Source organism: Podarcis melisellensis, assembly GCF_964234715.1.
Source record: "Podarcis melisellensis genome assembly, chromosome: 9".
Classification (NCBI taxonomy): Eukaryota; Metazoa; Chordata; class Lepidosauria; order Squamata; family Lacertidae; genus Podarcis; species Podarcis melisellensis.
The window spans coordinates 61,626,686-61,650,802 of record NC_138541.1 but is presented as its reverse complement, the minus strand read 5'-3'; the positions used below and the strand labels follow the sequence as shown (position 1 = coordinate 61,650,802).

The 24,117-nt window shown below is 42.4% G+C and overlaps 1 protein-coding gene across 3 annotated transcripts in view; it reads right to left on the bottom strand.

Moving 5' to 3' along the window:
- Nucleotides 1–2,523: 2,523 nt before the first annotated feature.
- The window catches only part of ARAP2 (ArfGAP with RhoGAP domain, ankyrin repeat and PH domain 2), a 129,013-nt gene continuing 107,419 nt past the window's right edge, over nt 2,524–24,117 (bottom strand). For 2 of the 3 annotated variants that reach the window (XM_081924325.1, XM_081924324.1), the window contains 7 exons: nt 20,814–20,942; nt 17,650–17,789; nt 12,043–12,125; nt 9,208–9,243; nt 8,741–8,804; nt 6,778–6,912; nt 2,524–3,856 (listed from right to left, as the gene is read on the bottom strand). In XM_081924325.1, the coding sequence (XP_081780451.1) occupies nt 3,527–3,856; nt 6,778–6,912; nt 8,741–8,804; nt 9,208–9,243; nt 12,043–12,125; nt 17,650–17,789; nt 20,814–20,942 (917 nt within the window). In that variant the 3' untranslated portion in view covers nt 2,524–3,526. The remainder of the gene's footprint in view (nt 3,857–6,777; nt 6,913–8,740; nt 8,805–9,207; nt 9,244–12,042; nt 12,126–17,649; nt 17,790–20,813; nt 20,943–24,117) is intronic. The other variant, XM_081924326.1, reaches the window with a different exon arrangement.

The following is a 24,117-nucleotide window of genomic DNA, read 5'->3' as shown; positions in this document are numbered from 1 at the left end:
AATAGTGGGTTCAATGGTCAAGATGGTGGTTTCTGCATGTACTGGAGAGGGAAGTGGGGGAAGATTGGGCTCATCAACCTGGGAAGGTAGCCTATCTGGAAGAAGGAAAACTCTGATCCCAAACCTCCACTGCCTTGTGGAATATCTTCAGGAGAAGAAAAAGCTAAGGCGCAAACCCTACACAAATTTGGAGTGAAGTCCCTAAGATGGTTGGATGTCACCTCCTGCAGCCAAGCTGTTGCCAAATGTATTGCTCTGTTTTCCTTTGGACCACATCAGCGAGGCCAGGGGGGCTGGGTCTTGTTATCTAGGCAAATACACTGCCCAGGCTTTCACCCTGGGGAGGTCACTTCAGTGCTGCTATCGCAACAGTTTGCCTTCACCCCTGGAGGCAAGCTCCATTGTATCTCGAGACAGACAGATGCCAATAACTACCTTTATCATGTGATGTACAAAAGGACAAGTGCATCGTGACTATTAGTCCTATGTCACTCTTATCAGAGTTATCAATCCTCTTACCTCAGAGTAACACTCAAAACGGAAGTGTGGCACTCAAAATGGAAGTGTGGCACTAAAATTAGAAGTGTAACTCTCAAAACGGAGCATGTTCGGCTTCCCAAAAAAGTTTGCAAACCAGAACATTTACTTCCGGGTTTGCAGTGTTTGGGTTCCAAGTTGTTTGAGTACCAAGGTGTTTGAGAACCAAGGTGCCACTGTAGAGAGGAAGAAGATTGTCTTCCCTGGCAGTTACTTGAACGTTTTTCAAAATTATTATTAGTCAGGTCAGAATTAGATGATAAAAGAGATCTGTGGCTGCTGCATATTATTTCCAGCCCAACCCAAATTCTTGTGGACTTTCAACAAAATGTTGCAGTGTGATGGGCTCCTGTTTGAGAGATTCAGTTGAAGCTCCCATTCAGTTTTCCATGCCCACTGAGCATCCCTAGTAGTCATTGAGATTTATTTTTCTCTGACTTACACAATAAACATTAGGGATAGAAGGATGTGCAGACATTATTATTACAAAAGGCAATAAAAAGGATAAAAGGCATAAAATGCCAACAACCAAAATAAAACAGTATAAAATACAGGTCGAACTTCACAGTGACCCATCAGATACAATAAAATGCATGACAGCAGCTACTCCAGAAAGGCTGGGATGAAAAAGTGAGAGGAATCTTTAGGATGTGCTGAAAATATAAGCTTGTCGGTGCATACCTTTCTTCAAGAGGAAGAGTGTTCCACATGGCAGATGCCTTTATACTAAAGGCACAAAATAGTATTTGAGATTCAAATTCATCCTCTAAAATAAGTGGTATCAATGAATTTGCAATGGAATGGGAGCTATGAGGGCAATGGTATCACATCACTGCCTCGACAGCATGGTGCAGAAATATGTGGCATTGCGTCTTTTTGGCACAGCCATGCATGTCTTGAAATGTCTATTTCTGCTCCAACAGACTGTGCAACGTTACTTCTGCAATTCAAGAACCAGATAGGTTGATCGGTAAAATATGGAGAAACAAGGAACTTTCTGAACTTTTTGCTCTTAAACTAGACCACCCTTTCCTGCAGACATTTTAAAAGCTTAAGATATTTTTAAATAATTTTTTTAAAAATCTCTCTCTCAAGAAACTCTACCATAATATGCAGATTTTGTTTATATAAATGCCAGCTTTCATTTTTCACAATGAATTGATTCAGTGCTAACCAGCATGAGAAACAAGTGGAATATCAGTGATGGTAGAACAGTTGGCTTATCAGAAATTAAATATAAGTACAGTAGATTGATTTTTATTTATTTTTACTCACTGAGCTATTGAAAAGAGAGAAAAAATGCAATAGCAATTCACCATTGACTGCAGTCTGAACCTCTGCAGGGATTGGATGTGCATGCAGAGCTCCTTTTGAGAATGTTTTTCTCTAGCAGTGGGGAGAGTGGGATCAAAATTTGTATGTGCACCACAGATGCTGAATCACACCAGTAATCCTATAGGCCCTTAGCTGGCCCTGCACATGATATATATTTTTCCATGAAGATTGAGGCAGTTTGCGCCATTGCTGCATTACTGAACAGGCCAGCAAGCCCTGGCCTGGGATCCATTACTGTTCTAATAAAGTGCTAATACAGTCCACCATTTTGTTTTCATCTACAATGTGTTTTTATGGGTCTGTATAATTTTCTTGATACTATAATCTAATACAAGTTTGCCAGGGCCTTTGTCTAGAACAATAAACTTAAGAACTAAAATAAAAAATCAGTTTAAGGTTCATGATACTTTAATGACAACAAAAAAGTTCATTAAATGGACTGTCGAGACACCCAAGAATTTTCAGGTAGTCCAAGGTGCAGAAATATTTCAGAACTTCTCCTCTACACTTATTATATTTTCATCAGTTACATTTAGAACTAACAGTGTTAAGATGACCCCTTATTCACTGCCAAATCCCATTAATCTTTCCCTTCTCTTCCAATTGCCTATAAAATTTGTTACATGCAATGACACAGCTTGGATTCGCAAGTGAAAAATGATGGCCAGTATTACTTTATTCTTCAGTATCTTAGCAGCAGCAAGTTGTACATAAATAGGTATAAATCCACTTTTTAAAAAAACGACGATGCAGTATATTACATTCAAGAGTTTGGGTAAGGTGACTATAGTATCCTCGTCAAAATACTGGTCTGATCTGCGCATACGGCAGAATGTGAGGTGAGAATGAGATTGTTGTAGCCAAATAGGATGGACTGGACTGTTCTAATTCAGAGTGCAGATGCGGGAGGATTTAAATGCTTTTGTTTGTTTAAAAAGTAAAATAAAATAAATTCTCTGCTCATGGAAAACTAGCACTAGTGGAAATAGTACAAAATCAATGACTTCTGCATTAGGGCCAAACTACATGGTTTGGCCCTCAGTGTGTGATTTTTCTTTCAGAAACTGCCAATGTGGTGAGTGGCAGAATTCTGATTGGGAACTCGGTCTGCAATGATAGGGGAATTTAGCCATCTCTCCCTCCTGCAATCTAGATCAGTTCCTCACACACCTCCCAATATGTAGGTGGGAGGAAGCTCCTATTTCTCAAAGAAAGAAAACATGAACTCAGGGGAAATCTTAATGCTTAAAGTCATTCAACTTTGGCTCTTAGTGAAAATTCTGCAGTCTGTTGTTCTCAGCCTTGCCTATGGGCAAGTTTGCAACCTATGTCACTGATAGGTTTCTAGGTCATCGTGTAGTTTCCTTGAATTGACAAATCACATTTCAAACTCCTCAAAGCTTTTTAAAAGAACGCTCCATTCTTTGGGAAGCTCTATACGTCATACAATGAAGATAACCATGTAGTTGCAATATAAAGATGAGTTGTTCATTCTTGGCACCACACAGTCAAGGCCCACGGTTTGGTAGTCAACACCCACTTTCTCTTAGATCATCTATAAATACATTTCATAAGTCTGCACACTGTACATGGACAACATATTGTGTTTCCTAGAATATTTAAGTCTCTGATGTGCAAATCTGAAGAACTGATTCTAAGTGTCTTCATGGACAATTCTGTGCCTTTGCAGGACACTGTTGAGTTCCTGAATAACATTTGCTGGAAGCTGCTTATCAGATTCCTGATGGGTTTGGCCAGTCTTGATCTCATTTTTCTTTGGCGACTTGCATTCCTTGTAGGGTCTTTGGGGTAAGTCAAGAACATCTGCCCCCGTGTCATCCAAACAGATGAGGCTCCGGTGTTTTCTTGCACGGGTTCGGGCTTTTTCCTCCTTGCGTTCCAAACACTGAGCTACCAATGTCGCTTTTTGTTTTAAACCTTTCCTGTCTTCGGTTAAGTTGCTTTCAAATTCCAGTTTTGAATTCTGAAGAAAGAGGAGCACAAATTGAAATGCATGCTCAATACACCCCCGAATAATTATCTGTAGCTCATTTAGTTTGAAAGCAATTGTGGCCATTGTTTGTGAAGCGGACAATAATTTTTATATAACTTTCCCTCACAAGCAAGGCTTTCTGCTGCTACCCTGGGATTGCTTTATTTCCAAATGTGAAATTCCAGACAAAGTTGTTGACATTTTTGACTGAAGTTGTTGAATAAGCTCTTGGGGGGATTTTAAAGCATTAAAAACACACACGCCCTAGTTGCCATTGGTCCAGGCCTTCCCAGACATTTTGCTGATTCAGCGAAAATATGCCCGGACGCCATTTTGACATCCCAATTCCAGGACATGTCTGGGAAAACCAGGACGTATGGCAGCCCTCCTTCTGAGAAAGAGACAAGGTTTGAGACAACACACAAGCCTGATGTTGTCTCCCCCGTGGTGCCCTCTCTCTGCAGCTCCCTGTCTCAAGAGGTTTGGTAATCTCTTTTCTGGGTTCTATGGGAATGGAAATCTTTCCTTTTTTTAAAAAAAAAAAAAACTTTTATTTTGTTGCTGCTTAATGTACTGAGTTCTTGGTTTCTGTGTTTTTGCTGCTGCTATTGCATTACATTCATTTAATTCCATTTATATTTATTTATTTTACTTTATTAACTACTTTTTATAAAAAAAATCATTCAATTCTAACCCACACTTCATCAGTTGATCAGTTTTAATATTTTGTTGAGAGCCATCCAGAGTGGGTGGGGCAACCCAGTCAGGACATCATCATCATCATCATCATCATCATCAAATATATCATTATCTCAGGGTGGAGTCCAATACAAGCAAATATGTGTTTTGAGAGCTGGATCACATTATGATGGTTTGTAAGCCATTTTATGGAGAGGAGCAACAGGGTATACTTTTTTAAAAATAAGCAAATAAATAAGTTCAATACTGAGATGAGCTCCATTGCATGTTACTTCCTATTCTGCCCTACTGAGGCAAAACAGAAAAGGAGGTCATTGTATCGTTAGCATTATGAATTTCTAAAGTGCTTAGAGCCAGGACATCCCTTCAGAAGTGGTCTAACTACAATTCCTATCATCCCTGACAATTGCCCCAATGTCGGGTAGGGCTGATGAGAGTTGGAGTACAACATCATTAATCTCAGGGTTGTGGATTCGAGCTCCATGTTGGGCAAAAGATTCCTGCATTGCAGGAGGTTGGACTAGATGATCGTCACAGTCCCTTCCAACTCCACAATTTTATGATTCTAAGATCATCTGTGGGGTACCAGGATCACCATCTCTGGAGAAAAAAGAAACAAGAAACTACAGTGGTACCTGGGGTTAAGTACTTAATTCGTTCTGGAGGTCTGTTCTTAACCTGAAACTATTCTTAACCTGAAGCACCACTTTAGCTCATGGGGCCTCCTGCTGCCGCTGCGCCGCTGGAGCACTATTTCTGTTCTTATCCTGAAGCAAAGTTCTTAACCTGAAGCACTATTTCTGGGTTAGCGGAGTCTGTAACCTGAAACGTATGTAACCTGAAGCGTATGTAACCCGAGGTACCACTGTATAATGTGTACAAAAATAAGAAGAAGTTGCAGACCCTTCTCCCCAAGGCTTGTAACTTGAGAGAATGAACACATTAAAAAAAAATATTGAGAGAGAAAGGTCTGCTTGAAGATGCCAGAGTGAAAAATTAATTTTGAGAACAGTAGAATTTGAGCCAGATGAGCATCAGGAGAGCCTGAAATCCTGAGAGTAAGTGAGAATGGATGTAGTTAAGGAAGAGAAGATATAATTTAGGGTTCATAAAGTAGAAGGACATAAGAACATGGAAGGATTTGTGGAGGGACATGGAGAAAGAAGAAGAGAAAGATGAGAAATCAGAACAATAAAGTCGTTAGAAAGTCAATAGAAGATTATCATCATTAACATCCGTTGTGTATAGAAAGTTTCTTTTGTATTCCCAAACTGATAACTCAAAAATGAATCATATCCACATAGGCAAACCATCTGTTATGCCCCCATGTGTATATGCAGTGATTTCTAGTCAAGTTGGATGGGTAAGTTTGAGCTATAAATTTTATTTTCTCCCTACCTCACCTAGAAACAGAACTAAACACTCATACCCAAAAGACACAACGGTACTTCTTGTGGGAGCACACGATTCATCTTGCAAGGCACATATGTTGAAGAGACAAATCCCAACAGACCCTAAATATCTGCTGCTATACGAGGAGGCCTCAGTTGCTATGGTTCCAGCCAATTTCTTCTTCAAGTTGAACAACATTATAATGGAAATATATGGCTGCTAAGTTCCAGATGAGGCTTAATTTACTATTTCAGCTGTTTAGTGCAATTCTAGATATACATTTTTTTTAGAACTTCCCTGCTTTTGGGGGGGGGGAATAAGCAGTGATATGGCACAGGAAAAGAGTGAAATTATTCTTTGATGGATGCATTAGAGCTCTTGAAGTGCAATAATTTTTCATTTAATTCAAATGGATATTTTGTCCCCTAGATAAGACTTCTATTTAATGAAAAATTAATCTGACAGAAAAAAAATAAATAGAATTATTTATGAGTGCCAATGCAGTTGCATGAATCTCACAAAATGCACCACAAATCTTTAACATCAACATGTTATTATGACATAAATTCAAATATTTAATATACAGAACTAATTCCATACAAAAGAGAGTGTGTATATTATCCTTTGCCTTCAGTTAATGGATGCCATTTTTTAAACGGTTAAATTTCTTTCTTTAATATAGGCTGAAGTGTGCTATGTTTGTGTAACTGCAAAGTTCTCTGCGTTAGGAATATCTACTGTTCTAATTATCACTGGACTAGAACACCTACAAAAAGTGGAGTAATATAAATGCTAATAACCAGATATATCCAGCAACCCACCTCTGATGTGTTGACTTTGCTTTTGGGCACACTTCTTTCTTGTTGGATTGGTATTAAAGGCAAGCCACCAATTTTTGGATTTTTAGTAACAGATTGCTTTCTTGTCTTCCCATCTGGTGGCCAGATATCACTGTGCTGTGGAAAATTTGTCAAGTCAGAGACATTATTACTGCAAAGTGCAATCTCTTTAGTATACAAAATTAAAGCAGTATATTTTAGAACGCAGCGAGGTTCTCAATGTGAAAAAAGCAATGTGGTGACCTTTGAAACCCTTCTAAGGCAATTGGTGACCAATGCATGCAGGGACTATTGAGATTAGGCCTGTCAGCATCCCAGCTACAAATTAGACAAGCCCCCAGCAAATCTACGCTCATCACCAGTCAGAAAAAGACCACACTCTCCATATTGCCTTAATGCATTCTCTACTGTTAGCTTGCACTTGATATAAACAAGACTGCAAAACATCTTTTAAACTGACTCTTGTGGGAAAGTTGTCAGGAGCTGAGGAACATCTAGATCACCCCTGGAAGATGATCTGATATTTGGCAGGCTTTATCCCCTCATATCATCTAGATCAGCCTTTCTCAACCAGTGGGTCCCCAGATGTTGTTGAACTACAACTCCCATCACCCCTAGCTAGCAAGGCCAGAGCTCTGGGATGATGGGAGTTGTAGTCCAACAACATCAGGGGACCCACAAGTTGAGGACCGCTGATCTAGATCATACCTAGAATGAGCTGAGGAACATCTAGATCATCCCTAGAAACCATCTGATATTTGGCAGGCTTCATCCCTTCAGAAGGGGGAACCATGTCTGCAATTTACATCCAATTCTAGAAGACTATTAAGAAGTTACAGACTTAAAAATATGTAAACGTTCCCAGCATGAAAACTTCTATATGTATTTGGCAAATCGGGGACTGGGGGGCAGGCAGCTTTGCCTGTAAATTCCATTCACCTTTGTAAAAAGGTGTGTGTGTGTGTGTAGATAGGTAAAGGTAAAGGGCTCCTTGATGGTTAAGTCCAGTCAAAGGTGACTATGGAGTGCAGCACTCATCTCGCTTCTCAAGCTGAGGGAGCCGACATTTGTCCACAGAGAGCTTTCATGGGGCCAGCATGACTAAACCGCTACTGGCCCACGAAACACAGTGATGGAAGCCAGAGTGCACAGAAATGCCGTTTACCTTCCCACTGCAGCAGTATCTGTTTATCTACTTGCACTGGCATGCTTTCGAACTGCAATGTTGGCAGGAGCTGGAACAGAGCAATGGGAACTCAACACTGCTGTGGGGATTCGAACCGCTGACCTTCTGATCGACAAGCCAAAGAGGCTCAGATAGATAGACAGACAGATAGATGATGGGATGGATGGATGGATGGATGGATAGAGACATTTTCAGATTGCCCATTGACTAATGGGAATGAAACAGATTTTAGGATAGAACAGATAAGATTTGAACCCAAATATTGATTTGAAGCACAATGGTGCCAAATAGATCTGAAACAGACCAGACTGCTTCCAAAGGTGCTGATTCTTGGGGTTTCTGTGCACCCCTAGGAGTGAGGTGGTGTCGCTCTGTATATCAAAGAGACCATTAAGTGTAATAAATTAGAAATCTCAAATGATGTGAACATCTCCACAGGGTAGCAATAGCAGGCCCTCAAAATAATTCAGTAGTGGGGAGACACACCCTTCCTCCATGACCAAAACGGTGAGAGCAGCCTTGAGATACAGAATGAAATCAGAGAGGTATCTAAAATGAGAAAGGTTTTATTGAGGAAAGATGTCATGTGTAGTTTACAATTTATGTTGATAAAGTAAATTTTTGTTTAATGAGTGTGTGGGTGTGTATGCATGCAGACAAATGCATTAATACATACCCAACACATACATTAAAATGCAAAATTATTTTCAAGAACCCAGAGAGTTTTTCTTTTGAATAATGATATAAAAGAACTAATACCTGTGCAATAAAAATGCTGCTTAGCCAATCCAATTGGGAATCTTGTCCATCACAACACAAATGCCTAGAAGACACACATTAATTAGCGTGAATTCAGCTGCAATGACATAATATACTACACAAGCAATGCCAGTCAGGTTGGCACTATAATTGTTTGCAATACTTCAGAAAAATCTAAGCAATAATGGAGAAGACATGGATCAAATCTGAAGATACATCACTATGCATGCTTAGCGGACAGATTCTGGCATTGGTAGAACTCATACTTTCAGTCCTTTACTGTCTAGGGAAGAGGCAGTCAGTGTGCTATAGTAAAACAAGTGTTGGTCTTGAATTTGGAGTATCTGGTCTCAAATTCAGGCAAGAATCTCTTTGGGTGAGTCATTCTCCTCATTTAATTAAAAAAATAGCCATACCTTTCCAGATGCAATGAAAAATGGGAAATTGTTTCTGTGCCAATTACTTACCAGTGATGTTTTTCAGAATACAATGTAAGACCCCAACTGCAAAAAAACAATAAAACAATTAACACATACTTATTGTCTGTGTATATATAGAGGGGGGGGGGAGAGAAGAGGTACACATTGGAGTTTAGGTAAAGGTAAAGGGACCCCTGACCATTTGGTCCAGTTGTGGCCGACTCTGGGGTTGCGACGGTCATCTCGCTTTATTGGCTGAGGGAGCCGGCGTACAGTTCATGTGGTCAGCATGACTAAACCACTTCTGGCGAACCAGAGCAGCACACGGAAATGCCGTTTACCTTCCTGCCAGAGTGGGACCTATTTATCTACTTGCACTTTGAGGTGCTTTCGAACTGCTAGGTGGGCAGGAGCAGGAACCGAGCAACGGGAGCTCACCCTGTCACGGGGATTCGAACCGTCGGCCTTCTGATCGGCAAGTCCTAGGCTCTGTCGTTTGACCCATAGCACCACCCGCATCCCATTATGAAAGCGAAAGCCCTTCAACTTTGGATACCAAGATGCTGTGGGACCACAATTCTCACCATCCCAGACTATTGGCTAAGAATAATGGGAACTGCAGTCCAGCAACATCGGGGGGAGACATAGGCTATTTGGGGGGCCTAGTTGGGTCCCTCCAAAAGGGCTCCATTGAGGATCCTGGTCTCTCTGTGTGTGTGTACACATATGCGCATGGGGAGGGTGCCAAACTGGGTCTTTGAGTCAGGTAAAATAAACCCTAGTTCTGCCCTGAGTTTGACAAAGACTGCAGCATAAGCCATGGGTTGTATCAAACATTGTGGCCCTTCTCCCCTGTAGCCTACTTTAAAATGCTTCTTCGCAGGGTCGGGAAGACCTACTGAATATTGTGGACACTGTGTAATGGGGCAGTGGGACTGCATGTTTCAGGCAACAAGCCCAAGTGGATCGTTGGTGGGCCCTGATTCCAGTGGTGCAAAATGCTGATCAATACCATTTCAGGGGAAGGTCCCTCAGAAAAGAATTTTCAGGCAATTTTTTTGAGGATTTCTGTGCTGTCTGGCCCCATCCTATTGAATGTACTCTACTCAATGTATTTTAGAGGAATGATCTCACACAACATATACAAAACAACAACAAATGGGGAGTCTGTATTTGCGTATCTGCTCTTACTGCTCATGAATAGAAGGGTTTTTGGAAAGATTAGTGATGGGGGACAGTGGAAGACAGGGGTGCATTCTCACTGTATTCATTAGATAGGAGCTACCTTAAGGTAAAAAGGTAAAGGACTCCTGGACGGTTAAGTCCAGTCAAAGGCGATTATGGGGTTGAGGTGCTAATCTTGCTTTCAGGCTAAGGGAGCCAGAGTTTGTCCACAGACAGCTTTCTGGGTCATGTGGCCAGCATGACTGGTGCAACGGGACACCGGGACATAAGTCAGAGTGCACAGAAATGCTGTTTACCTTCACGCCACAGCGGTACCTATTTATCTATCTAGTTTTTCATCCAGTGCTTTGAAATTCCGTTAAGTTATATGCAATAAACCAATAAAGACAAAATAAGCTACCATTTGCCAGCCTGAGGGAAATTATGGTCAAACTGTGGTTTGGTGCTAACTAAGGTTAGCAGGTGGCACTGTGGGTAAAACCTCAGCGCCTAGGACTTGCCGATCACATGGTCGGTGGTTCGAATCCCCACGGTGGGGTGTGCTCCCGTCGTTCGGTCCCAGCGCCTGCCAACCTAGCATTTTGAAAGCACCTTCGGGTGCAAGTAGATAAATAGGGACTGCTTACCAGCGGGAAGGTAAACGGCGTTCCGTGTGCTGCGCTGGCTCACCAGATGCAGCTTGTCACACTGGCCACGTGACCCGGAAGTGTCTTCGGACAGCGCTGGCTCCCGGCCTATAGAGTGAGATGAGCGCACAACCCTAGAGTCTGGCAAGACTAGCCCTTACGGGCAGGGGTACCTTTACCTTTTAAGGTTAGTAAAGGGACGCGGGTGGCACTGTGTGTTAAACCACAAAACCTAAGACTTGCTGATCAGAAGGTCAGCAGTTCAAATCCCTGCGACGGGGTGAGCTCCCGTTGTTTGGTCCCTGCTCCTGCCAACCTAGCAGTTCGAAAGCACGTCAAAGTGCAAGTAGATAAATAGGTATCACTCTGGCGGGAAGGTAAACAGCGTTTCCGTGCACTGCTCTGGTTTGCCAGAAGCGGCTTAGTCATGCTGGCCACATGACCCGGAAGCTGTACGCTGGCTCCCTCAGCGAATAAAGCGAGATGAGCGCCACAACCCCAGAGTCATCCACGACTGGACCTAATGGCCAGGGGTCCCTTTACCTTTACCTAAGGTTAGTAAAAATGCTGTTGCTGAGGTAACAATAGCTGAAGTAATGGCGAGTCTGCAGGATTTGGCAATTGTGCAGTACTGTGCCTGCACCGAGTCAAAGTTGTACCTCAGGGAAGGCAAATGTTTCTTCTCTGGATCTGAGCTTGACACCGAGATGATCAAATTAGTGTGTTTTACTGCCTCCCACATTGAATATCTGCCTATCACTAGAATTCAGGTCAGAGGATCGGAGACAATTTAAGCACATAACCAATACAACCCACAAGAGACAGCACGCTGAGATAGAAAAGGGTGGTCAATAATCCAATTTCTTAGCACAGAAGCATTAGGACCACTTGGGTAAAAGAGCAACTAATATTATGCGGATGCAATTTAAGAGCAGGACAAAACGATGGATATAGATTAGCTTCCTTGTTTTCGTTGGTTGTTAAAAGTTTTGTGTTCCTGTCTTGTCAATAATGCAACATGCCTGGCTAGAAAGAAACCAACACAGCCTTTTCTTTCATCTTCTTTTCTTACTTTGTTGGGGGCTTCAGTTTCTTCTTCACTCCAAGATACAGTTTCAGTGATTTGACCGGCAGCACTTTCTCAGGCTTGCTGCTCTGTTGAGATCAGAAATGTCTAAATCAATGGAATGGAAATGTACTAACTGGAACGCTGGAAAATAAATATATATCACACACACACCAAAAAAACCAACAACATATATATATATATATCGCCCATTATCAGCTTTTCTTCTGGCTATCCCTTCTTGCCATTTCATTACAGGCCAATTTATTCCAAATCATTCTCCCTTTCAATTAGCATGTAAATGGAAAGCATTCGTCCCTGGGGTGCTTTTAAGACATAATGCAGAAAACTGGTTAATTTTACTTATTTGACTATGCTGTTTATAGAAAGTAACGACCAAAGATAGTGGTGGGGGGGGGGGAGTACAAAAGGAAAGAAGCGGAAACTCTTGAAATATGAAGAATACTACAGTCCTACCTCAGCTCCCAAACACCTTGGGAGTCAAACGTTCTAGTTCCCAAACCATTGAAAACCAGAAGTGAGTGTTCCCGTTTTTGAATGTTCTCCGATTTGAGTGCCACACTTCCGTTTTGAGTGTTACGCTGAGGTCTGTCTTTTTTTGCTATTTATTTTGCGTTTCTGTTTTTGTGGCTCTTTTTTTGCTTCAGTGACTGTGTGGAACCCATTTTAGTTACTGATTGACTGATTGTGTGACTGCAGTACATTGTTGATTGCTTTCATTTTATGGATCACTGGTCTCCTTAGATAGTAAAATTCATGTTAAACTGCTGTTTTAGGGGTTGTTTTTAAAAGTCTGGAACGGATTAATCCATTTTGCATTACTTTCTATGGGAAAGCGTGCTTTGGTTTTGGAACGCTTTGGTTTTGGAACAGACTTCCAGAACGGATTATGTTTGAGAACCAAGGTACCACTGTACTGGGAAAATACCGTTAGAAAAGGAGAAGAGACCTCCAAAGGATATGACAAGCTAAATCTCCACCATAAATCATTACACATCTCTCTTTTGGGGGATGGATCCACCAGGAATCCAGAAAAGCTGAACCCAGTTTCATGGGAGCCCCTCTACATCCTCTTAACTTCCTCAGGCTCAAGATGGCACACATGTACAGTAGCATCCCATGACTTTCAGGCAAATTCAACTCACTGCTGAGCTCTCTCTTTTCCTTCGTATTTTGTGGCTAATGGGCCTTGCAATGTTTCAAAAATAATTTTTAATCCAATTCTGCCACAGTAATAAAAGCAGCCATTCATGCAAAAGAAATGTACTTATTAATCTAGGTATGCACAAGTGAATAAGTTTTTAAATGATAGCTTAGCAGTGTAATATAACATTTTCAGGCAATTGATTGGTAATATTGCACATAATGAAATAAACATATCTGTGCTGACATCATCTGATTTAGAGGACTTGCACTGGCATGTTTGAAAAAAGGCATTAATTACAGGGTAAATAAAGAAGCATTAAAACAAAGAAAGGCAGAGGAGGGGAAAGGCAGCAGAAGGGGAAAGGTGGGGCAAAATTGGAAATGGGATAGGGAATTTTTTTGCTGGAGCATTTTAGACATGCTTCTCGTCAATTAATGGTATGTAATATACCATATTTTTCGCTCTATAGGATGCACTTTTCCCCCTCCAAAAATGAAGGGGAAATGTGTGTGCGTCCTTTGGAGTGAATGCAGGCTTTCGCTGAAGCCTGGAGAGCGAGAGGGGTCAGTGCGCACCTTTCTCCAGGCTTCAGGAAGTTATCCGCAAGCCTTTGGAGCGCGGCGGGAGTTCCCGCTGGGCTCAGAAGGCTTGCGGATAGCAGCAAGCTCCGGGAGCGAAGGCGAGGTTGCGCGCAACCTCACCGCCGCTCCCAGACCTGTTCTGGGGGCTGGGGTCAGGGGAAGCGCGGCTAAAAACGAAGCCAAGACAGCTAGCGGGATCCATCCTGCTCGCTGACTTGGCTTCTTTGCTCTTTGGGGCTGGGGGGGAAATTTTTTTTTTTCTTTATTCCCCCCCCCCTAAAATCTAGATGCGCCTTATGGGTGCGCCCTATAGAGCAAAAAATACGGTACTTGAAATTAAAAACTGCAGAATGACATCCACATTAGACTTCTTAGTGCAGAACAACAAAGAAGTTTGTAATAATAATAATAATAATAATAATAATAATAATAATAATAATAAAAAATAATTTTATTTATATCCCGCCCTCCCCAGCCGAAGCCGGGCTCAGGGCGGCTAACAACAATCAAAATATTCCAACATTCTAAAAACATTCATTATAAAATTAATTAAAATCAAATTAAAATCAAATTGGTGGCAACCATTAAGCAAAATTCTGTGCAGATTGCCAGAGGAGGGGGTCAGGCTGCGCCCTGACCAAAGGCCTGGTGGAACAGCTCTGTCTTGCAGGCCCTGCGGAAAGATGTCAGGTCCCGCAGGGCCCTAGTCTCTTGTGACAGAGCATTCCACCAGATTGGAGCCACAGCCGAGAAAGCCCTGGCTCTAGTTGAGGCCAGCCTAACCTCTCTGTGGCCTGGGACCTTCAGGATGTTTTTATTTGCAGACCGTAGATTCCTCTGTGGGACATACCAGGAGAGGTGGTCCCGTAGGTAGTGCCAAATAATTCTTTCTTGCAAAGAATTTGGTAGTGACACCACACACAAAAGGTTGCCCAGGACTGAGATCGCTCACCTGTTCTATCAAGTTCAGAACAGACTACTCACTTATCCTGACATCACTACTATACAGCAGTAATGTTGATCAAGAGCACAGAATTATAAAGCAGACTCAACATAAGGACAATGGGGTAAGTTAAAGGAGAGGTGGGGTAGTTAGACACAAGTTCTTTGCAACGTTTTGTCCTGAAAATAAATGATTCAGACATTATATCAAGGGAATATTTTATGCTTCTATTTTTTAAAAAAAATGTTTCCATTCTTTTATAACAAATAATATGCCTTTCTGCTTTTCTTTTTCTTATGTACACATCACCACGAGAAGTGAAATGTTAAGGGAAAAGTTATGAACGGGAGCAATTTAATGGTATGAAATGCAAAGTTTAAGGCAACTTATTAAATCAACCCAGTGATAAACACTTGCCAAGTGCTAATTAAGACTTCAGTCATGCCCAGTAACATGTGCACAAGTTTTAAAGGTGCCAATTTGTACTCACAAATGTGCCAATTTTAGATTGTAGCCCTAAATAATTAGACATCTTTTTTAAAACACAGCAGCCGTGCCAATTAAAGGACAGTTTAAGGTTTTTAGGGGGGGGGGAATCTATGCTTAATACCATCATAATATTAACACATACATTACTGGTCAGCTAAAAAGAAAAAAAAGTTCCATTTTTCCTTAGGAAGCACAGAAGCTGAGAAAGGATTTTCACTTTCTCCCTTAACATTTTATGAAAGGACCATAAATCAAGATGTTCTGATGAAACATTGCTAACCAATTAATTAAAATGCTTGAGAAAGCCAAGATAATACTAATAGTATAACTGTATACATATCTACTAAGAAGTGGGCCCTTTCGAGTTCAATGGCACTTACTCTCAAGTAGGTGTGTTTAGGATTTCAGCCGTAAATATGTTAATCATCCTCTTGAACAATGGAATGTATAAGGATAAAAAAAATGTGATTAGCTAGTAAAAGGAGGCCACAGACCATGTTTAAATACTTTGGAGTCTGCCTTGCCAAGTCAACAGAGCATCCTTAATGCACTCTGATTTGAAGACCAAGCCTAACTTCTAATTTCAGTTACAGATAGGTAGCCGTGTTGGTCTGCCATAGTCAAAACAAAAAAAAATTCTTCCAGTAGCACCTTAAAGACCAACTAAGTTGGTTCTTGGTATGAGCTTTCGTGTGCATGCACACTTCTTCAGATACACTGAAACAGAAGTTTCCAGACCCTTCTATATAGTGAGAAGGCTCTTGTTTCAGCTCTTGTTTCAACATTAACTATGGGAACCCTGGATTGGTGAGTACCCCATTCCAGGTTCTGACTCATAATTTATGGGAGCCGGTGTTCAATTCACACAATGGAACAGTTGTCCATTCAGGTAACATGTGGTGTTAATTGAAGCCACATTAACAGCCAAAAAACATGGTGACCATGTTCACATCTCCTTTTCTGAGAAGGAAGACACAGGCCTGGTTTACTGTATTTTTTGCTCTATAGGTAAAGGTAAAGGTACCCCTGCCCATACAGGCCAGTCGTGTCCGACTCTAGGGTTGTGCGCCCATCTCACTTAAGAGGCTGGGGGCCAGCGTTGTCCAGAGACACTTCCGGGTCATGTGGCCAGCATGACGAAGCTGCTCTGGCGAGCTGGCACCAGCGCACCACACGGAAACGCCATTTACCTTCCCGCTAGAAAGCGGTACCTATTTATCTACTTGCACTTTTTTAAAGGGGTGCTTTCGAACTGCTAGGTGGGCAGGAGCTGGGACCGAAGACAGGAGCTCACCCCGTTGTGGGGATTCGAACCGCCGACCATGCAATCGGCAAGCCCTAGGCGCTGAGGTTTTACCCACAGCGCCACCCGCTTCCCTTTTTGCTCTATAAGACTCACTTTTTCCCTCCTAAAAAGTAAGGGGAAATGTATGTGCATCTTATGGAGCGAATGTAGGCTGAGCAGCTATCCCAGAAGCCAGAACAGCAAGAGGGATTGCTGCTTTCACTGCGCAGAGATCCCTCTTGCTGTTCTGGCTTCTGAGATTCAGAATATTTTTTTTCTTGTTTTCCTCCTGCAAAAACTAGGTGCGTTTTGTGGTCTAGTGCATCTTATAGAGCGAAAAATACGGTATGTTAGACAGTTGGAAGCTTGTCCAAACCAAGCACCCATCACAATCGGCGCATGTCTGGTTCCGCCATGGCTTCTGCTTGGCCCTGAAAGGTACCAGTCTTAAGTCCATTAAATGGCATGAACAATGTGTGGATATGAAAGGTAAGGTACTTGTGCTTCCCTTTTGGATTTCAAGATTCCCTATCACAAAAACATCCCACCTTCAAAGAAGAGCAGATCACTAAAGAAAATTTGTCCTTAGAGCCTGTTATTTTACAGCCTTGAACTCTCCCCTCCTACATTATCCAAAGCACTCTTTCCCAATCTTGACGTTCCTCCTGCTATCGTTTTTCCTCTTGACCATCACAATTTACTCAGATTAGGTCCTCTCGCCTGTCTCATGCTTTCGTTTGGACAGACTCACTGATGGTGAGAATACAGAGAGAAGGGAACAAAATAATTTTTCCTTGCCATATGATTCTTTTTTTTAAACAAACAGACTACCCAAGCTCCACAAATCAGTGAGGTGCCTATTAAAAGTGTTGGCAACACATTCGACATTCACTCAAGTGTGTTTGAATTAAATGTTACATTAATCTTCACTCTTGTGCAAAGCAGAATAAATTCCTTTTGAAACTCTGACTTTCTTTCTTTTTTGTTATTCTGTATTGTATTGGCAAAACCCAGAATGTTTCCCAACTTTTCACGTCGGCATGCAGAACAAAAAGCGTCTAATGTCAGTTGTCAAACCCAACGTGAAAAGAAGGATTTTAAGCATAATTGCTCGTGATTTAAAAGGACTCAGTGCAGGCATTTATACCTTCATATCCTTGTAAAGGAAAAGATTTCCTTCCCGCAAAACAAAATAACGCTCCTGAAACTTATTTCCAGACAGTAATTTGGATGGTTCCTCTTTGTATTTCAGATAGCTGGCTTTTACGGTGCCTTCTGCCTTCTTTTCTGTCAAGATGATAAAAAGAGCACAGTATTTTATTTTATTTTTTAAATAAACACTCTGCAGAGTACCGAATTTCATAAATCCTTAACATTAATCTCCACAAACAGAATACAGAAAAAAATTAAGATCCTTTGACTGCCTCAATTTATTTTAAACACGGGTGCCCTTGGCAGACAGAAGGCTTATGCACAGTTTGATTACTTTAACTATGGTTACGTATTACACCCTGAATACCGGATTTAAAGTATTGGCCAACAAATCAGGATGCGAAACCCATTTTCATTCAACCGGAGTTAACTGTTCTGCCTGGATCAAGCGAACAAAGGTGAAGATAATATCCTCTTCAGAACATGAAATGAGAAGCAGGTGTCTTCTTATACCTTACATAACTTTTAAAGGAAACTGACGCATTCATTTTTCAAACAACAGGCATGGATTAGTTTGACAAGTTAAACCATGGTTTTGCTGGATGCTTGGAATCTTATCCAGGGTAAGGCAACAAATGGTCATCAGCAGGGTTAAGGTAAAGGGACCTCTGACCATTAGGTCCAGTCGTGACCGACTCTAGGATTGCGGCACTCATCTCGCTTTATTGGCCGAGGGAGCTGGCGTACAGCTTCCGGGTCATGTGGCCAGAATGACTAAGCCGCTTCTGGTGAACCAGAGCAGCACACGGAAACACCGTTTACCTTCCCGCCGGAGCGGTACCTGTTTATCTACTTGCACTTTGACGTGCTTTCGAACTGCTAGGTTGGCAGGAGCAGGGACTGAGCAACGGGAGCTCACCTCATCACGGGGATTCAAACCGCTGACCTTTTGATCGGCAAGTCCTAGGCTCTGTGGTTTAACCCACAGCGCCACCCACTACAGCTAATGACCAATATCTGAACACATCAGACCACTTTGCAATAGAAGGTCTAAAGGGAGGAGGCCTTTACAATGAGGTCTACGGGAAATGGGAGGGGTGTTGGAAGGTTTGGCAAGATCCAGGGGGTGGACCATTTGATGAGGACAATTGCACTGTTCCCACCCGCTATTCCCAGCGATTGGGAATTCTCGGTAGTGGGCCTTCTGGGTAATGGCACCCACCCTATGGAACGCCCTTCCATCAGATGTCAAGGAAATAAAAAACTGTCTGACTTTTACAAGACATCTGAAGGCAACCCTGTTTAGGGATGTTTTTAATGTTTGATGTTTTTAATATTCTGTTGGGAGCCGCCCAGAGTGGCTGGGGAAACCCAGCCAGATGGGTGGGGTATAAATACATCATCATCATCAGAATTCAGAAGAATGGTGAAGGTAGAACTTAACCGGCAGCCATTAATAGCCTTGCCCTCCATGAATGTGTCTAATTCTCTTTTTAAACCTTCCAACATTTCATTTTTGAAGTTTCCAAACCTCTCGTTTTCATCAGCCCCTGATTGAAGGAATATAAATATGTCTATGTTAGATGGGAACCAGAATGAACTGGGGGGGGGGGATGTGTTGAATGAGAAGGGTGAACTGACCTTCAAGGGTACACCCCCACCGAGTTCAGTCCTCCACTTCTTTGAGATAGGGAGTAGCCTCCCTTTCTGGACATTGCTATGGATTATAACCAGTTGCTGTATTTGGAGTTGGGGAGAAAATTTTCCCCTCAAGTAAATTGACCAAACTGGAGTTTTTTGCCTGCCTCATGACAACTGTCACAGCATTGGAGGGTAAGGCATTGGGTGATGCCTTAGTAGTGTTTGGAGGGGAAGCTGTAAGCCTCTGCCTGCACCTTCAAGGAAACGGGGTCTTCTGTTAAAGAGATCTTGGAGGAGCTGCTACTGTCTGAATGACCAGACAGGGGCTAGGACCACAACCTTCTTCCAAAAGGTCAACCAAGTATGGTAGCACCTATTTGATGTACAGTGGTACCTCAGGTTACATACGCTTCAGGTTACAGACTCTGCTAACCCAGAAATAGTGCTTCAGGATGAGAACAGAAATCGTGCTCCGGCGGCATAGCATGCAGCAGGAGGCCCCATTAGCTAAAGTGGTGCTTCAAGTTAAGAACAGTTTCAGGTTAAGAAAGGACCTCCGGAACGAATTAAGTACTTAACTTGAGGTACCACTGTACAGTCGTACCTTAGAAGTCGAACGGAATCCGTTCCGGAAGTCCGTTCAACTTCCAAAACGTTTGAAAACCAAATCACGGATTCTGATTGGCTGCAGCAAGCTCTTGCAGCCAGTCGGAAGCCACAGAAGCCCCGTCAGATGTTCGGGTTCCAAAAGAATGTTTGCAAACCAGAACAATCACTTCCAGGTTTGCGGCATTTGGGAGCCAAAACATCCAAGTTCCAGGGCATTCAGGATCCAAGGTACTGTATGTCATAAGACATCCTCAACGTTGGTTCAACCTCTGGGTAGGCTTGTTTATATAAGTTATACCCAGGGCTTCTTTCTCAGGGGGAACTCACCAGAAGTCAGTTCCAGCACCTCTCAGGTGGGTAACATTGCCATTTTAAATGAATGAGGGAGGTGTTCATCGGTAGTTCCAGCACCTCTCTTTCTAGAAAAACAGCACTGTTTATTTCCAATGCCTAAGCCAAAACTCCTTATATCCGCAATCAATAAAGCTGTCGCCTAATTTGAACCAAAGGATTGTTGCCAATAGCAGCCATTTGACTGCACCGCACAGAGTGGGGTGGAAGGATCACATCGTCTGGGCACGCAGTTCCCTTGGTTTATTTTATTCCAATAACATTTGGCTCCTTCCAAGACTGAGACTTATTTTCCTGCTGCCTATGATAGCAAGATAAGGGGCTGCTCTCTATTTTTCAAAAGAAACCTTCTGTAAGCACACTGCAGTTAATCTATCAGTCTTGGGAAATTATAGGGCAAGGTGATGGCTGCACTCCAATGGCCCCATACGACACTTATCTCACAGAAACCTCTTTGAAATTTGAAAGCTCAGCCAAGATTAACATATGAAAGTCTTTGTTGGGAAGTGACATGGAACATGACATTCTTTTTTTAAAATGAGTTTCTCTCATACATACCGTTGTATAGCTTCATTGTGTCTGCTGTCAGAAACTTCTTTACGACAAGATATGCACTGCTGGGGTTAGGCAAAGAACTCCAGTGGAGAATTTGCTCTAGAACATTCTCAGTATAATGCAAAGGTCGTTCTGGGAGGGGAAAGGGGCAGAAAAAAGCCGTAACTAAATTAGATTAAATTCTTATTTCCATTTACCATAGTTTCCGTTGTGGATGTTGCTATATCACGGAAGTCAAATTACGTATTCTGGCCAGCACAACTATGTCAACACAACTCTTACATCTGTCTATACATTGCACCTGAGCTATTTGTACATAAAATATACAGCCCTGTTCTCTGTTTAAATCAGGGGTCAGCAAGGTCTATCTTGCCTGGGCCGGATCGGTCCCATGGAGATTCAGCATGAAGTACATTCACTCCTAACGGACTACTCGGAACTTGATAAACTGACTGGGAAAATAAGATATACTCGAAACCAAAAGTTCATCGAAGATTGGGGGAAATTTGTAGAATATCTGAAAAATATGTGTGAGGTGCGAACAATGCTAGTGGGGTTTCAAGAAGCGCTGTAAAACTCTAAGAGGTATTGTTTAAAGGAAATAGAAAAAAGGAGGGAAGATAAATGGCAATATAATGTAAGAAATGTGTATTGAATGGTAAAAATGGATGATTACCAGAGAAGCCGAAGGAAGACCAAAATTTGAATTTTGTTAAAATCAGGAAAAATTTGGATAATATTGTATGAGTGTATTGTATTGAAAATTAATAAAAATTATTTTTTAAAAAATGAAGTACATTCACTCCTGTCTTCATAGATTACGTAGACCAGCTGTGATAGAGAGAATCACACAGCTACAATGTTGACTTAATAGAGGAAGGGCCATAGGAACTATATCCTAAAAATCAGGTGTTGACATAAGGGTTGCAGAAAGAAAGAAGGGGGCCATAATATAGCAATAATGTCTCCTTTGCTACTTGCTCCCCCTCCTAGAAATCACTTTTATTTCTTAGATGTGAGGACACGTATGCGTGCAGCTGCCCATGTAATCGAGGACCAGACCTGAAGATGGGATCCTGTTCTACATGCAAAGCCTGCCTGAGTAATTAAGAGGCCTTATTAGAATCAAGTGTTGAGACTACACAGACTCTTCTCTTCAGGCCTTCTCTCTGTGTGCATGGACAGTGAGGAAGGACAGCGGATAACTCACTCGCTGGACCATCACCTTGTCGTGGTGAGAGGTCTTGCACATTCCTATGACCCTTGTGAGCAAAGCCACAGGGAGTGTCGTACTCCCAGCAGGGTCACCCAAGGTGGTAAGGTCAAAGGGGAAGAACTAGATAAACAATGATCCAAGAAGTCCTCAACGGCAGAAGAGGTGGAGGATAATAAGTGGTACGTTGCAATGGCTGTGAAGGTGGATGAAGGCTGCAGCAGATAATAATCTACTGGTTGTGGTGATACTCATGCCATCGGAATAGAGCCTTACTGTGAAGACTGCGCGTTGGTCAGTGTGCACTGATCTCCACACATAAAACAAATTCATGCACAGGTGTCTTTGCCTTTACTAAAGGTGTCATGGGCTTTGAAGGTGCTCAAACTCCAGACAAAAGGGAGAAATGTGCAAAGAGGAAGGCATGCTTGGCAAACCCTCACCATTTTCAACTCCTGCCTAGAAACCTATGTCCCCACTGTGGAAGGACATATGGATCCAGAATTGGCCTCCACAGTCACCTACAGACTCACCGTTAAAGCCGTGTTTATGGAAGACAATCTTACTTGGCTACAAGAGATCGCCAAAGAAGACGACAGTGGATGAGGAGGAGGAGTTGGGGTGCCATCTCCTTTTGGTGCCCCCAATAACATTGGGCCTTCTCCCAGTGTTCAAAAGTAGCAGAGAAGGCCAAGCATGGAGCTGAGCATGGCACAGCATCAGTGGCTGGTTCCTTCTTCTCCTCCTGTTGCCACAGAGGGATAGGAGCAGCCCCTGGTGGGTGGCAACAGCGGCAGCAGGAGCCATGGCCATTAAAGTCATGGTGCCACCACATTCGGCTCCACCTCAAGCTCCTCTGACATCATGACGTCTCATGTATGACATCACATGCTGCATGACATCATCACCCGTCCCACCCCAGCAATTCTCCTTTGGAAGCCAGCATGAGGAGGAGTCACTGGACACAGTCAGGGAATTGTGTGAGCTAAAACACCCCAATAGGACTTGTGACAATGGCTTGGTTCAAATGCCATGCTAAGCCAAGCCATGGCTTGGCATAAATATGGAAAGAGATTGCAGCCGCTCCCTGGTCATTCTGCTGCTACTCTGAGCTAAGCCATGGTTTGGTTTAATGTGTTGTCTGATCCTGGGCAAATCACGACAAATCAGACAAATCACGAACTGCAAACCATAGGACAAATCTTGGTTACAGTCGTACCTTGGTTGTCAAACGCCTTGGTACTCGTCCATTTTGGTTCCTGAAAGCCGCAAACCTGGAAGTGAGTGTTCCAGTTTGCAAATGTTCTTTGGAAGCTGAACATCTGATGCGGTCTCCCCAGCTTCCGAATGAGTGCAGGAAGCTCCTGCAGCCAATCGGAAGCTGTGTCTTGGGTTTCAAATGTTTTCAGAAGTTGTACAGACTTCCAGAATGGATTCCGTTTGACAACCAAGCTACGACTGTATTTGGAGAGAGCCAAACCACGAGACCAGGTTGGGACAACATGCTAAGCCAAGTCATGGAGCACAGAGCTCCAACCAGAAAGGAGCAAAGCAGTTGTGATTTTCTTTCCATGAGCCCACACACTGTGCTAAACCATAGTCTGGCTTAGCATGAAATGTGAACCAGGCTACATCCCAGTCTTGAGCTGGGATGCCACCAAACATGGCAATTCTCCAGCGAGTTCGTCAGTGTTTACAGGTCTTTGCAACATGAAACACACACTCCCTTGTTGGCAGGGCAGAAAACTGATTATAGAATGAATTGTTGCATGTTTACACAGTAAAAGATTCTGAAAAATTATAGCAGTTTTTGGAAGGGGAGGTACTGCCTTAGGAGGAGTAAAAAAAAAAGTTAAATGAAGGGTTTTGTTTAACCCTTACAGCAGCTGTCTTCCAAAACCAGTTAAACTTAATGGCAATTAACTCTCACACAAATATAGCATCTTATCTTCAGTTCCACCTTAAAGCAGAAGCTTCAGTAGAAAAAAGCAGCAAAACAAGACACATCCACTAAGAATGTGTGTGCTCCCAGAGCAAACACCTACTGCTTTATTTATAGTTGCGTTGAAGACCATCTGTCATAATGGATTATAT